This window comes from Trachurus japonicus, chromosome 12, assembly GCF_045865225.1.
Source record: "Trachurus japonicus isolate A0001 chromosome 12, Traja_1.0".
NCBI classification, from domain to species: Eukaryota; Metazoa; Chordata; class Actinopteri; order Carangiformes; family Carangidae; genus Trachurus; species Trachurus japonicus.
This window is the reverse complement of record NC_140918.1, coordinates 27,557,437-27,572,405: the sequence shown is the minus strand read 5'-3', so window position 1 is coordinate 27,572,405 and position 14,969 is coordinate 27,557,437. Positions and strand designations below refer to the sequence as shown.

At 41.9% G+C, this 14,969-nt stretch overlaps 1 protein-coding gene across 1 annotated transcript in view; it reads left to right on the top strand.

Annotated features, from left to right (window-relative positions):
- The window catches only part of scai (suppressor of cancer cell invasion), a 29,884-nt gene that overhangs the window by 11,950 nt on the left and 2,965 nt on the right, over window positions 1–14,969 (top strand). Inside the window, exons 5-16 of the mRNA XM_085794112.1 lie at window positions 1,332–1,430; window positions 2,384–2,480; window positions 5,102–5,200; window positions 5,307–5,459; window positions 6,214–6,315; window positions 7,502–7,603; window positions 8,890–8,968; window positions 9,799–9,898; window positions 10,249–10,330; window positions 12,316–12,388; window positions 13,385–13,558; window positions 14,317–14,417. Coding sequence (XP_085650238.1) covers window positions 1,332–1,430; window positions 2,384–2,480; window positions 5,102–5,200; window positions 5,307–5,459; window positions 6,214–6,315; window positions 7,502–7,603; window positions 8,890–8,968; window positions 9,799–9,898; window positions 10,249–10,330; window positions 12,316–12,388; window positions 13,385–13,558; window positions 14,317–14,417 — 1,261 coding nt within the window. The remainder of the gene's footprint in view (window positions 1–1,331; window positions 1,431–2,383; window positions 2,481–5,101; window positions 5,201–5,306; window positions 5,460–6,213; window positions 6,316–7,501; window positions 7,604–8,889; window positions 8,969–9,798; window positions 9,899–10,248; window positions 10,331–12,315; window positions 12,389–13,384; window positions 13,559–14,316; window positions 14,418–14,969) is intronic.

The following is a 14,969-nucleotide window of genomic DNA, read 5'->3' as shown; positions in this document are numbered from 1 at the left end:
GCTTTTGGTAAAACAGATCTAATTAGGGATGCCCCAATTAAGTGACCTCCCATCATTATCAGCCATTTAAAGTGTTCATTAACAATAAGTTAAATGTGGATTATAATGAAGACTTCTAATCACTGATCACCATAAAACCTGTGGTGGTTAATACTGTGTGGTCTTTGTGTGTGTGTGTGTGGGGGGGGTGTTGTACCTTCAATATTTTGATCAAGTAAAAAAGGATTAAGCAGGCTGCAGCTATCTCACTTATATCAGTGTCAGATACAGAATTAATTAACATTAAACTGGCAATCATCACAGAAGCATTATTAAAGGACCTGAATTGGATTCAGCACAAAAAAAAAACTTAATTGGGAGCTCGGTGTCTTTGTTGGAGCATTTAGTGAGTGATATGATGGGGAAAGTCCACAGATTACTTTTCTTTTCTTTTAATTTCAACTGATGACATGGTTCCTAATTTTAAAGAGGAACTAAGCAGGATTTCTCCCGTGGCTATGCTCCATTTTTACCTTAATTTAAAAGCTCCAGGCTAATTGTGATAGTTAACTACATGACTTGTGACTTGTTACGAGTGAGAATGGAGGCTCTCTGTCTTCCACCTGGCGTCTTATGGCTGAAAACCAACCTTACAACATCAGTGTAGTTACTCGATTGCCAACCCGGTGTCCCAGCTCTCGTCTCTGCGCACCGCGACACAAACGCGCTCCGTAACCCGTAATCTTTTATGACAGTTAAGACTACACAAATAAACACACGTAACATAACATCGTATATGTTATATAACGTTATCCATAGCTCCATGCGGCTGTGGCTCAGTCGTTCACTAACCGGAAGGTCAGCGGTTCGATTCCCGGCTCCCCCTGTCTGCATGTCGAAGTGTCCTTGGGCAAGACACTGAACCCACACCTGCCCTGTGTGAATGTGTGTGAATGATTATCTTCCAAAGCCTGTCTGCGAGCAGTGCTGTATGAATGTGTGTGAAAGGGTGAATGCGACCATTACAGTGTAAAGCGCTTTGAGTGGTCCGAGTGACTAGAAAAGCGCTATATAAGTGCAAGTCCATTTACCATTTACCATTAATTGATTTTTCGCCGGCTTCGTTGTAAACAAATGCACATGACCGAGAGGAGGGTTAGAAAAACAGTGGAAAAGCGACCGGACCTGCATAGTTCGTCTTTAAACTTGTCTAATACTTTTCTGTGCTGCATCTCTGATAATACAATAGTGTGTGAATTGTTGCTGTATTTAACAGAATCAAATCATTAAAAATTTATTATATTTGAAAATAATCAGTCACTACTTGTTCTCATCTTTAATCTGATTTTCAGCCTTCGTACCTCAGAAACAAGTTACCTGAATGAGGCCTTTTCATTCTACTCAGCCATCCGCCAGCGATCCTACTATTTTCAGGTCAACAAAGAGGACAGGTGAGGTCGAGTTCCTCCAACTGTGAGCTTCAGTCTGTGGGAGTGGCACATTTTAATAGTTTTTGTCAGATAAATTACACTTTGGATGTACACACACTACCTGTTAGTAGGACACATGCCCTATTGGTTTACATCTCAGCATGAAAAATATAGAATATAAGATTTAAAGGGATAGTTCAACATTTTGGCAATTTGGCCCATTGCCATAATCCCTATAGTTTTAGCAGTAGGTTCGTTACCTTTAATTGTCGGTGCAAGCTAGTTTTAGAACGGTGGAGCAGAGCCGCTAGCTGCACAGAGCTACGCTACGGAGGCTAATGGGATTTCTTGGTTTCCCTCATCAAACTCATCAAATACACAATCCAACAACTCCAAAACGCTCCCGTGGACAAATCGTGAGCTGCACATTCACCACGCTATGAGATAACAACGGAACATTACGAGGCGGAGTTGTTTTTCGAGGTACTGTAAATGCAGAGACTGCTTGCCGAAAAATTGCCCCCGACGGGAATGTGTATCAGCAGTTTTGCGTGACTTTACCTCAAAAACAACTCCATCTTGTAACTTACCGTTATTATCTCATAGCGTGGTGAATGTGCAGGTCACAACTTGTCCACCAGAGCGTTTTGGAGTTGTTGGATTGTGTATTTGATGAGTTTGATGAGAGAAACCAAGAAATTCCATTAGCCTCCGTTGCGTAGCTCTGAGCAGCTCGCCGCTCTGCTCCGCCGTTCTAAAAATAGCTTGCACCGACAATTAAAGGTAACAAACCTACTCCTAAAACTATAGGGATTATGGCAATGGGCCAATTTGCCAAAATGTTGAACTATCCCTTTTAAGTAACTCAACCACAGTCAGTGTTTACTATAAATAGCCTCAAAGTACAAGGCTTTGAAATGTGCCAGTTCTTTAGTGTGGATGTGTTCTTACAATCTTCTCTTGTCTTTTATCAGGCCAGAATTAGTAGTGAAGAAGCTTCGGTATTATGCTCGCTACATAGTCGTCTGTTTACTGCTCAACAAGATGGACCTAGTCAAAGTTTTGGTGAAGGTATAGAAGCATTATTTTCTAAATTACAGCATGGTGTGTGTGACCTACAGCTTTTGTTACTGAACAACCCTTCATAGCATTCATTTCAGTGTCTCACTGTGGACTATGTACACGCTTGAACATCAAACTCATCTGACACAGACCTACGCCACCACCTCCACCCATTTAAGTGTAGCAGGAGTTAGATTGGACCATTGCAGGGGAAGGTTTGCTGCACCTCAGCAGAGTCCTCAAACACTGTACCTGCAGTCTCTCGGAGACCTGGCGGAGGATGCGCCCTCTCTGCGGCAGCCTACTACTTTTAGTACTTGGAAGTCAGGGCCACAGGGCAGGCTGCCCCGTGTCACCCAGGAAAGTAGGTCCCTGCACGGAGCGAGGAGTCATGAACGGCCCCAGACAAGCTGCTTCCTCTCTGTTGCTCTGATTAAATGTAGGTTCAGACGTTTCTCTCAAACCCTGGGGACTCGAGGCGGGGAGAGGAGATGCAGACACTGCCGGGGTGTAATGCCGACAAAGGTCACATTTGGTGCAGGATAAACAAAATGAATGTGGAAGAAGAAGTTTTATAAGTGTTTTAAAAAAATTTAACTTTGTAATTTGTTCTAATTCTTTCTGTGAAAATCACAACTCTTGATTTTTATTTTTCAACAAAAGCTATTATGTAGAACTTCCCATTGAAAGACAAATGGGAAAATCGAAAAACAATCTAATTACTGTTAGGATTGGAGGAGTCACACACACTGTGGACTAGCTCCTGATCAGTTGTCTCCTCTCTTCTGATTGGCTGGCTGTCCTATGAGTGACATGTGACCGGGACAACCACAGGAAACAGACCAGTAACTGTAATCAGTGATGGTCAGTCAGCACTGAGATGCTGCTGAGGTGCAGAAGGGAATTGTCGGGACTGTACCTGAAGGCATCTTCAGTCTGCACTGTGGCCTGGGTCTCCCACAGAAGAGCTGGGTGTTTCATCCGCGGTTTCCAGGGTAACGTACTGAACCCCAGATTTATCTATACAAGAGGCTGCATGAATAGTGTGTGTCAGTGTAATACTGTACATTCAGCACTATATGTGACCCTTTTAGAACCACTTAAGATCACTCTTTAAAGGGATACTTCACCCAAAATCGATAATTCACCAATTTTCTACACACCGTCATGCCAAGGATTTTTTCTGAACAACTTTTACTGGGTCAGTACAGACGAGCAGTATGGAGGTATTTGGATGTTTCATAGTGTGTGTTTGGGTCGATTCAAAAGTGAACTCTTTCCGCTATCTCTATGAAAATCTGTTGCCAGCCAGTATTAAAGTATCCCTTTAAGTAAAATAAAAAAGTTTATCCCTTTAAGCAACTTAATGAGTTCAGGAAGAAAGACAGAATTCTCTTCTTTTTCCAGAACCTCCGCCCCCCACTCTCCACAGCTCCCCACACGCACAAAGTCTGGTACCAGACCCGACCCATTACCTGCCAGTATCTCTAAGTCAGCCCAGACCTGATCCAAGCCCGACACCGCGCTTGTAACATCATTTATAACCACACTCCACAAGTTATCCACAGAGACTTTTAGATGATCTGCTGATTTGTGAAATCCCTTTCCAATTCCCTGTTTACGTGTGTGACACTTCCTACACACACTGGGCATGGAAACTGATTTTGTGATTATTATTTGCCCACATTACAAAATTGACTGTGCTAATTAAGCACAGGCTTAAGAAACTATGCCTTTTAATTCAATTTAATCTATTAATTTATTAATTTAATCTCCTGTTAAAGGAGAAGTGCCGTTTTTTTACCTGGACTTTATTATTGGCATAAAATATGGTCGTTTGTTCACCCATATAACTTTGGTGTCATTAGGAGATATTTAGATCCAGTCGAGAGTTGCGTATATCCATATATCTATTATAAAGCTGGACAGTTTGCCCTCGATGGTGGCAAACTGTCCAGGCCCTGAGGCAGCAAAGCAGCCCCAAACCATGATGCTCCCTCCACTGTACCTCACCTTTGAGATGATGTTTACATGCTGGTATGCAGCGCCATTTTTACACCATACGTACAAAAAAATACAATCAATAAATAAATAAATAAAGAACAAAAAAAATACAAAAAATGAATTTCGTTGGACTGACAAACTTCAGGCCTGCAATGGAAAGCCAAGCAATTAATGCAGAAAACTAGGAAATTCCAAAGGGTTCACATACTTTTTTTCGCTAAAAAACGGCAAGGTTCTGGGTTTGGATCTGTGTGGATCTGGGATGTTCACCCTCTGGGTTAGACAGGTACAACAGGTTCATTGTGGCTGTATCTGCCTGCAGGTGTGAGTGTGTGATAGACTGGGGACCTGTCCAGGTTGAACCCCGCCCCCTCACCCCATGCCAGCTGTGATTGGCTCCAGCCCCCTGTGACACACATGTTACAACAAATTATTATGAGAGTTTGTGTGATGTCCCTGAGTGAGACATTGAAACTAATGCTCTGAATTTACAAACAAAATCTGAACTTTTCTTTCATTATATTTGTATGTGAATGGATTTTTTTTTTTAATTTGGCACAAGTCAAAGTTTGGCTGTAGTGTAAACATCTCCTCCTCCTCCTCCCCCTCCTCCCCCCTCTGTGCAGGAGTTATCTGAGGAGATCGAAGATTACACCCAGAGATTCAACACGGAGGACCAGCTGGAGTGGAACCTGGTCCTACAGGAAGTGGCAGCTTTTGTGGAGGTAACCGACCAAACGTAAGACAGTCCAGCACTGACACAAACCTCGGGGCCAACTCGCCACTGACCCCCCCCCCCCCCTCTCCCCCCACCCGTCTGTGTCCCCACAGGCAGACCCAGTGGTCGTCCTGAACGACAACAACTCGGTGGTGGTCATCAGCAACCGGCTGCAGGAAGGAAGCGTTCCTGCCCTGGAACAAGGCATGGTGGTTGGGCAGCTCGTCCTTGCAGATGCACTAATCATCGGCAACTGTAACAACCAGGTTTTAACCCACTAATTCTAATTCCCAGTTCCTAATGACTCATGTGCATTATTCTCACCTTTATCCAGAACCATTATCTTTCTGCTGTTTGTGTGTGTTTCTGTAAAACAACTTGGTAACACTTTATAAAAGTACACACTATTAAGCATTAGTTAAGCATTAAATACTGAATTCATCATTTATAACACATGAATACATGAATGAATATATTAATATGTAGTTTATAAATATTTTACTTATCATTGATAAGCACTAACTGTGTTTATAAACTATATACTAATGAGTGTTCATGTGTTATAAATGAAGAATTCAGTATTTATTAATGCTTAACTAATGCTTAATAATGTGTACTTATTATAAAGTGTTACCAAACAATTGTTTTGGAAGAGATCGGCCCAGGATGCAGTGAAATGACAAACATTTGCATGACAATCGGTGCCATTAATATGATTCCAACATATATTATATATAATAAAATAACAAATATTATAAATAAAATGTATTTCAGTAGTTGATGCACTGCACAGTCAGTAGCTGCAGCGAGGTTAAGGATGTTTCAACACAGGATGAAGTGAAGTCTTCACTAACACATGATTGGTGTGGATTTAAATATTCATTCATATTCAGAAAGTAGCAGCTCCTGGTTCAGGAGGTGCTACCTTCACATCTGGAAACAACTAAAACACTTTGCATCATTAGAGAAACTACAAATCTCTCCAGGGTTATTTACATTTCTTTTTCCCTCCTGGTTCAGGTGAAGTTCAGTGAGTTGACCATCGACATGTTCCGCATGCTTCAAGCTCTGGAGCGAGAACCTGTGAACCTGGCCACGCAGACCTCCAAACAAGGAGCGCTGGTGAGTGTCACGTCCGTCATGTCTGACTCTCATTGTGTGAACCAGCGGTGAGGTTGTTACTCAACCTCAAGGTGACGTCAGGTCTTTACAGAATCAATAGTGATAAGACAAACACTAATATTTTGTTAGACTGCCTTTAGCTTTGACTACAGCACGCATTTGATGTGGCATCGTTTCAATAAGCTTCTGTAATGTCACAACATTTATTTCCATCCAGAGTTGCGTTAATTTTTCAAAGATTCTCATTGGGGTTAAGATCTGGACTCTGTGGTCACATTGGACCACATTTCTTCCTTGAAGATGATGGTTCCCCACTCTCCTTCCAGTTTTAATAATGCCTTGGACAGTTCTTTACCCAATTTTATAGTCTCAGCAATGTCCTTAGATGTTTTATTTGCTTGATGCCAATAATTTGACCCTTCTGAATCATCTTTTCCATGACCACAGGATGTGTCTTCCGACATGGTTGTTTAAAAAATGAGACTTCATCAGTTAGGGTTAGATAAGTTTTTGCCAGCTGAAACATAATCATCCACGCAGTAATTATCCAATGGGAGGCTCTTACCTTATTAGCTTAGTTAAATCCAAGTGGTGACTTTTGTTTTTAGATGGGCAGTGTATTTATTTACATAATTTTAATGATATAATTAAGATCAGTGCAAAAATATAGAAAACACAGAAAAACAATCAAAGGCATAAGAACGCACCATACTGTGCAATTAAATAATGTTGTCGGAGCCATAAACAATTAAAATCATTTAATAGAATTGGGAAGTAACACCACCACACAGGGATACAACAGAATATTCAGTAAAATATACACGACTGGTGTCACATTCCCCCAGTCTCTCCCCACTTTCTTGTTTTTTGGGCCTTTTTTTTCCTTTAGTTTTGACAGAACAATTGGAGATGGGCAGGAATGGAGAGAGACGGGGAGGGGGCTCAGACAATAAGTTTGACCTATTTGACCTGAGACAACGAGTGGATGAGCAGGACTCAAACCTGCTAACGTCAGGCTTTTGCCAGCAATAGAGAAGGGTTTAATGTGGATCTGGTCACGTTACACAGGCTGGAGAAGGAAGCACCTGATGACCTGATAGAAGACTGGTCCCAGTTTCCCTGCCTCACACAGTGAGTAAACTTGGACTTGGGGACATGAAGAGTAATGTAAACTATTTCTCTGCAGGAGCCCAGTGAGAAACCAGCCAAACGAGAAAACCCTCACAAGTATTTGCTGTACAAGCCGACGTTCAGCCAGCTGTTTACCTTCCTGTCTGCCTCTTTTAAGGTCAGTGCTCAACTCAGTCACAACAAGTTGATGCTTATTATTAGACACATGAGTTGGTAGATGTGTCAGATACTCAGGCAGGGTTCCCACACATCCTGAAAAACCTGGAAAATGAGTCAAATGTCCTGGAAAAAGCTTGAACTGTCGGGAAAAATTATTTTCAGCTACCAGAGAACTGTTTGACTTTTTCAGACCCCACTAAGGATTCCTAAAAACTAGCTCCCTGTCTCCTCTGCTGGGTGACAGATAGAGGAGCAGCAGTGAGCTGTAGGGGGCGTGGTTAAAAAACAAAAACAACATGTTTGATTAATTGATTAAGATAAATTCATAGATAAGTTCGAGCCACAGACAGCACATCTTTAAATCAGACTTCTGGGGGTAAGAGAGGAAGAAACATAGAAACAATCTTGGTAAATGTACAAAATAAGTTACAACTGTGGAAAAGAACACTTCTCCAAAGCATGAATAGGACAGCAGTTGTACTGTATTTGTGTACGGCGTGATAACCTGTCTGTCAGACTGTAGCAGCTGAAAATGGGAGTGGGAACCCTGATCTGCTGCCCTCCACTTTCAAAGCTGGTTTGCAACACTGTTGAAATTTAGACTTTGTTGTTTCTGCTGCTCTTAGTTTATGAAGATCCAATCAGAGTGACTCCTCACTGCAGGTTGAGCTCTAACCTTCCTGATTCCTTCAGCAAAGCAAAGTAGAAATTAGGACTGTGTTGGAGTTAAAGGAAGAATTATATTTGTCTGCCTCATGTCTCCTAACATGGCCTTGGAGAACTTACAGTTGCTTTGGAGACAATATAATATTAGATGAAAAGTCTGTATGAATGTGTCTGTTGCTTCAGCACCACGGATAGCGCCATGGTTACAGGTTGTGGGTCTGGAGAGGGAGGGTCAGCCTCCTCCCTCCTGCACCACATCACCTACTGGAACAGGAGCCTGACTACTGACTGTTACTGTATCAACATCACTGAGCTCTGCTGCCACCACTGACATGTCTGTGAATACACTGGAAGAATCAAGTTAAATTTACTTGTGTCAAATGTACAAATACACTAATATATAATCCATCCAAAACTGACAATTACACACAAACTCTATTACGACCTACTTATTGTGGCTGACTCGAAATCATCGCTGTGATGAAGCTACAGAAACGTTTTCTGTAGCTTGTCAGGTTTCATGCCGAGAGCATGATCTTCGTCTCTGTGTGAAGCTCATGTATCTTACACACTGGTGTTTAACACAAGTCTCATGACACTTTTTTCTCCAACTTCCAGGAATTACCTGCCAACAGTGTCCTGCTGGTTTACCTGTCAGCGACTGGAGTCTTCCCCGCCGGTCATTCAGACTATGAAGGTGTGTGATGATCATCAAAATTGTCTTTCTTCAAGGAAAAATAATTTCATCTCTTAGCGGTGTTATACTTTAACTGTATACTTTTGTTTTAGATATGAACAGTTCAGATGGTGCATGAAATTAAAGATCCTTTTCTGTATTTAAAGGTATAGTTCAACATTTTGGCAAATTGGTCCATTACCATAATCCCTATAGTTTTAGGAGTAGGTTCGTAAGTTACCTTTAATTGTCGGTGCAAGCTATTTTTAGAATGGCAGAGCAGAGCCGCAAGCTGCTCAGAGCTACGCTACGGAAACCTCAAAAACAACTCTGTCTCGTAACGTTCTGTTATTATCTCCTAGCATGGTGAATGTGCAGGTCACAACTTGTCCACCAGAGCGTTTTGGAGTTGTTGGATTGTGTATTTGATGAGTTTGATGAGGGAAACCAAGAAATCCCATTAGCCTCCGTAGCGTAGCTCTGAGCAGCTCACGGCTCTGCTCCGCTGTTCTAAAAATAGCTTGCACCAACAATTAATGGTAACAAACCTACTCCTAAAACTATAGGGATTATGGCAATGGGCCAATTTGCCAAAATGTTGAACTATCCCTTTAATGCATTCACTGGTACAACTCAAAGAAGACTGGTCAACTTACTTATTATCCATAGAGCTGCTCGTGGTCAGAAACTCTCTAGGCTGCCCCTAAGGCTCCTGGGATATGCAGTACATATGTGAACCAGACTGAGGGTTTCCTGAATCATGTGGTAGTTATTCTGTATCTATATGACTCTGCCATAACTTTACAAATCTTTGCCTGACCAAGTTTTTTGTGTCTGAACATCTCCTGCAGGGCCGTACGATTTTGGAGGAGTTCTCACCAACACGAATCGAGACGTGGTGAACGGAGAGACGGTGCAGAAGAGGAATCAAGCCCAGAAAGAAATGCACTGGTGAGAGAGCGCCTCTGCACTGGAGATTATTTTTGCCTGCCTCGTTCAGGAAAAGTTCCGTTGATATGATGAATTACTTAAAATAAATCAAGGAAGCCTCCACAGGTTGTTGACAGCGAAGCTAACAGCCTCCTGTGTTCAGTTACTAAACTTAACCCACGAGAAGAACCAGTGCTTTAGTTCTTTTCTTGTTGTGACTAATGACAGATAACATGTACATGAGTCAGTGTGACGTCTGAGTGCTGCCCACTCCCTGATGAGAGCAGGCTCCAACCACACTGACCTGCACACCGGCTGACTAACGACACAAGTGTAGGTTTGTGGTTATTCACTGGTTTGTCTTGTTGCAGCCTTCATCCAGGAGACTTATTCCCTTTCACCCGGAAGCCGCTCTTCGTCATCGTGGATTCTACAAACAGCACAGCCTACAAGGTACGAAACAGTTCAACTCCACAAACATCTACCACCCAGGCTCCAAGTATGTGGACGCTTCTTCTTCCTCAGGCTCTGAGCTTCAGCACGTTCAGATTAAATATATAAAGATAAATTCTGAAAAGACATCGAAGTACCAAGTCCAATGTTTTGTGGTTCATTAGAAACTGGTCAGATACACATGAAGTTAATCTAAATCAGATGTCCAAAGCAGCAGCACACCAGACTTGACTCTTTTGTTCAAGTGATCTCTCTCACAGTGGGTCTCATTCATGAAACGTTAGTAAATCTGTGTGTAGATTTGCACATAAAAGCTCACGCTACTAAAACCCTACTCCGGATTCACGAACGCTCGTAAGCACGTGTGTAAGATCATAAAGAGCAACCCATCGTAAATTAACAGCACGCCCCCTGGTGATCAGCAATTAGTTTCCGGTTCAGTTTTCCGGTCAATATCATCATTAGATGGCGCCTTGATGTGTGCATGTCCTATCTCTAAAGACTGTCCCCCTCCAAATATTTCTTACTGTTTTTCATGTTTAAATTGCGTGTTTCAAAGGTGTCAGCGTATTGTGAACATAACAGAGAATACAATAGAATAGAAAATACTTAATTAATCCCTAGGAGGGAGAGCAATACGAATAAAATATGAATTAAAATTGTGATGTCGAACAGTGAGAAGCAGTATTTTTGTGCATTCCTACATTTACACCAGCACCACATGCAGTCAGGAGCAGTAGTAGATTTTGTGAGGAGTTACGAAAAGATCGGCACTACTAAAAGATTGATGAATGCGGAAATCCACATACATTTCCCGCTGCACACAGTTTACACACAAATTTGTGCCGCTCATGTTTCATGAATGAAACCCATTGTGTGCTCTTGTATGGCTGGAACAAAAACCTGGAGCCACACGGCCCTCTATGGAATAGTTTGGACATACCTGATCTAAATCATCATATTTACTAGTGGAAAATCCTCAGCGTCTGAGATCATCTTCCCTCCACCTCTCCATCCTGAGCAGCTCTGAGTTTGTGTCGATCACATGTTGATGTTGTCTGTCCCGCTGAATGATGACATGTGGTCCAGTGTGGTGTGATGCAATTGTGTGAATGTGAGGCACAGACAGCTCCTGTGGACGTCTGTGTTCACCCTGCTGCTTCTGTCAGCTGTGAAACCTTCAGTCAACAACAGTGAGTCAGTTCTGATGGAGGCGTAACAGAAGCAACAGATGAGGCGCAGGCTTTGGATCGTGAGCTGCTCCTGTCGTTCTCCACTCTTTTCCTATTTGCATCATTTTGACACAGTTTGGTTTTTGTGCCATCAGACTGTGGTTTCTGTTACTGTTTGTACATTATTTGGTTAATGTGGTTGAGATGAAAACAAACCCGATCATGCACGGGTAAACCCAGATGAACCCTGGCGTTGGCGGGAAACTTCATCATGTTTCCTCTGAGCACTGAGGGTTTGTGGATGTGGAGCTCAGCAGTTCAGTAATGAATCACAGGTGTAAAACAATCCAGCTGTTTATCACGCTGTCATCATAAAATCTGTTTTCATCTCTTCATCATCTGCTGCCAGCTTCCTGCTCCCTGATATGTTCATGTGCATCAGTCGGGCTTATTTTTTTTACTTAGTTTTTTCTTTTCTTTTTATCCCAATGCTGGCCTGAATTCATTTCACATTTTATTTCTCATTTTGTGTAACATTTACAAATGTAGCTCCACAACACAGGGACAAACTGTCGCATATACATAAACTAGTCACAACACTGAATGGTGAAAAGGAAAAAACCCAAATAGAAGTCCACTAATGAACCTAAATCCTGCTCAGATGAAGCCTGACACTTGATTTTTGTCTCCTTTAGTTTATGTCACATTGAATCAGGTGAAGCTCGGAGGCTGAAGAAGAACATGTGGAACTGTCTGTATGCTGTATATGATGTGAATTTACAGTAATCTCCTGTTTGTGTTTTGTCCCAACAGAATTTCACGAATCTGTTTGGCCAGCCTCTGGTGTGTCTACTATCACCTACAGTGTATCCTAAAAGTGTACAAGGTGTGTGTCACTCACTACAACAGTTTACTACAGCATTAATCTGATGATGTTGTGTTTTCAAATAAAGATTATGTGCTCTTCGATAAAGGTCCAAGGACCGAAACATCGCCACATTTTGGCAAATTGGTCCATTGTCATAGTCCCTATAGTCTTTGGAGTAGGTTCATTACCTTTAATTGTCGGCGCAAGCTATTTTTAGAATGGCGGAGCAGAGCCGAGAGCTGCACAGAGCTACGCTACGGATGCTAATGGGATTTCTTGGTTTCCCTCATCAAACTCATCAAATACACAATCCAACAACTCCAAAACGCTCTGGTGGACAAGTCGTGATCTGCACATTCACCAAAACATTTGTTTTCGAGGTAAATTCATGCAAAACCACTGATGCGTGTTTCTGTCAGGGGCAGTTTTTCGGCAAGCAGTCTCTGCATTTGCCTTGAAAACAACTCTGTCTTGTAACGTTTTGTTATTATCTCATAGTGTGGTGAATGTGCAGGTCACAACTTGTCCACCAGAGCGTTTTGGAGTTGTTGGATTGTGTATTTGATGAGTTTGATGAGGGAAACCAAGAAATCCCATTAGCCTCTGTAGTGTAGCTCTGAGCAGCTCATGGCTCTGCTCCGCCATTCTACAAATAGCTTGCACCAACAAATAATGCCATCCATCCATCCATCCATCCATCCATCTTCTTCCGCTTCATCCGTGACCTGGACAAATAATGCCATTTTGTTAAATTGGCCCATTGCCAATTTGCCAAAATGTTGAACTATCCCAACATACGAACATAGAAAAAAGTTACATAATACCAATATTAAACAAATCCTAAGGTGAGAGGCTCATGATGACTTGTTTAGGACTTGGTCTTGTCCCGGACTCAGAGGTGCTGTTACAATGATTTTCACTCTTGTGAGTTTGAACTGTCCAGAGTCTTTGTCCATCATGATGTCCTCACTTTGTGTATGTCTGACCTGTGTCTGTCTCCTCTCTCCTGTCCAGATCAATCACAGCGTGGGAGTCTGTTCACTCTCTTCCTCTACAGTCCTCTCCTGGCGTTCTCCTCAGTCTGTGGTTTGAATAGCGTGCGACGAGGTCTTTGGGACAAGGCTCAAGAATTTCTCAAGAAAGTGTACCGCGACATCGGGCAGATGATAACTCGCTCACGGACCATAGGTAACAATCTCCTGAGGCTTCTGTCGTGTCTGCTAATGAGTCATCAACTTTAGACTGGACAATGAAAAAACTTTATTTATGTGTTCTTATGTCAAACAGAGTTTAAATCTTGGTTTTTAAAAAAGTCAAAAGTTTGTATATTATAAACATTTTATTGTTCAGTGGATTAATTAAAATGCTAGATGCTAGAGTAAAGCAAACAGCCCTTTACATACAGTGTGGTAGATGTCCATGTGTAGTGTGGTTATAAAGCAGCTCTAGGTTCTATATTATATATATGTGTATAGTATATATACACACTACCATTACTATATATATATATTACTGTGAAAGTATTATCAAAGTCTCACTCCACAGAGAAATGCACACAGCCTGTATCCAGAAAATGAGTCTTAAAACCAGCTGTCAAGACTTCTGTGACTTTGTGATGTCACAACAAAGCAGTCACCAAGCCCCGCCCATTTAAACTATTGTTTTTTTTTTCATTCACATTCACATTGTGTGGCAACAACAGAAGCAGCTTTGAGTCTTGATGATAGGCTCCAGCTGACAGTTCCTCAGTGCAATGTGTGATCACTTAAATAAGAGTTTTACAAAGCCAGATGAGAAGACTCCCTCAGCCAATCAGAAGCTGCTGTAAATAAAACACAGGGGAATAGTGAAATGAATGATTAATACTCAAATTGCTGCATGTTATTTATTATTGATCAGCTGATCAATGAATCAACCTCTTGGCTGATGTTTTGCTGTTTTTACAGATCAAGCCTTCCTCCAGTTCTTTGGTGACGAGTTCCTTCGACTGCTGCTGATCCGCTTCGTGTTCTGCTCAGCTGCTCTGAGGCTCCATAAACTGTTCCGGGTGAGTCGCTGCACACTGACAGAGCCCTGTTCATCTGAATGACAGCAGTGAAGAGCAGGGTGGGGCTCCAGAGGTGTCGGTTTATCAGACTTTAGTTTTGGATTTGTCTCTGTAGTTGTGTCTCCAAGACGGCATGATTGCTCTGACTGTTTTATTATTATTGTATATGACATCATTCGACTCAGCAATAGATTCAGTAGATATTCTAACAAGTAACTAATTACTGATTTACCAATCCAGCTTTTTCCATCCCAGTGGCGGTACCCATACCTGGGCTTAACATATCAGTGCTACCTAATACCGATCCATTACCACCGTTGTATTAGTGAACTGTATACCTCGCCATATGGAAGACAGTGAAGGCATCAGGCTGGACTTTAGAGGAATAGTTCAACAAAAAATTAAATTCAGTCATTATTGACTCACCCTCTTGCTGATGAATACTCCAGAGTAGTTTTTTATTCCTCAAAGTGCATCTGGAGACCCTGGAGGGGGGTTTGTAGTATGAGAGTCTATAGCGCCCAACACAAAAAGGTCCATTAAACTACACAA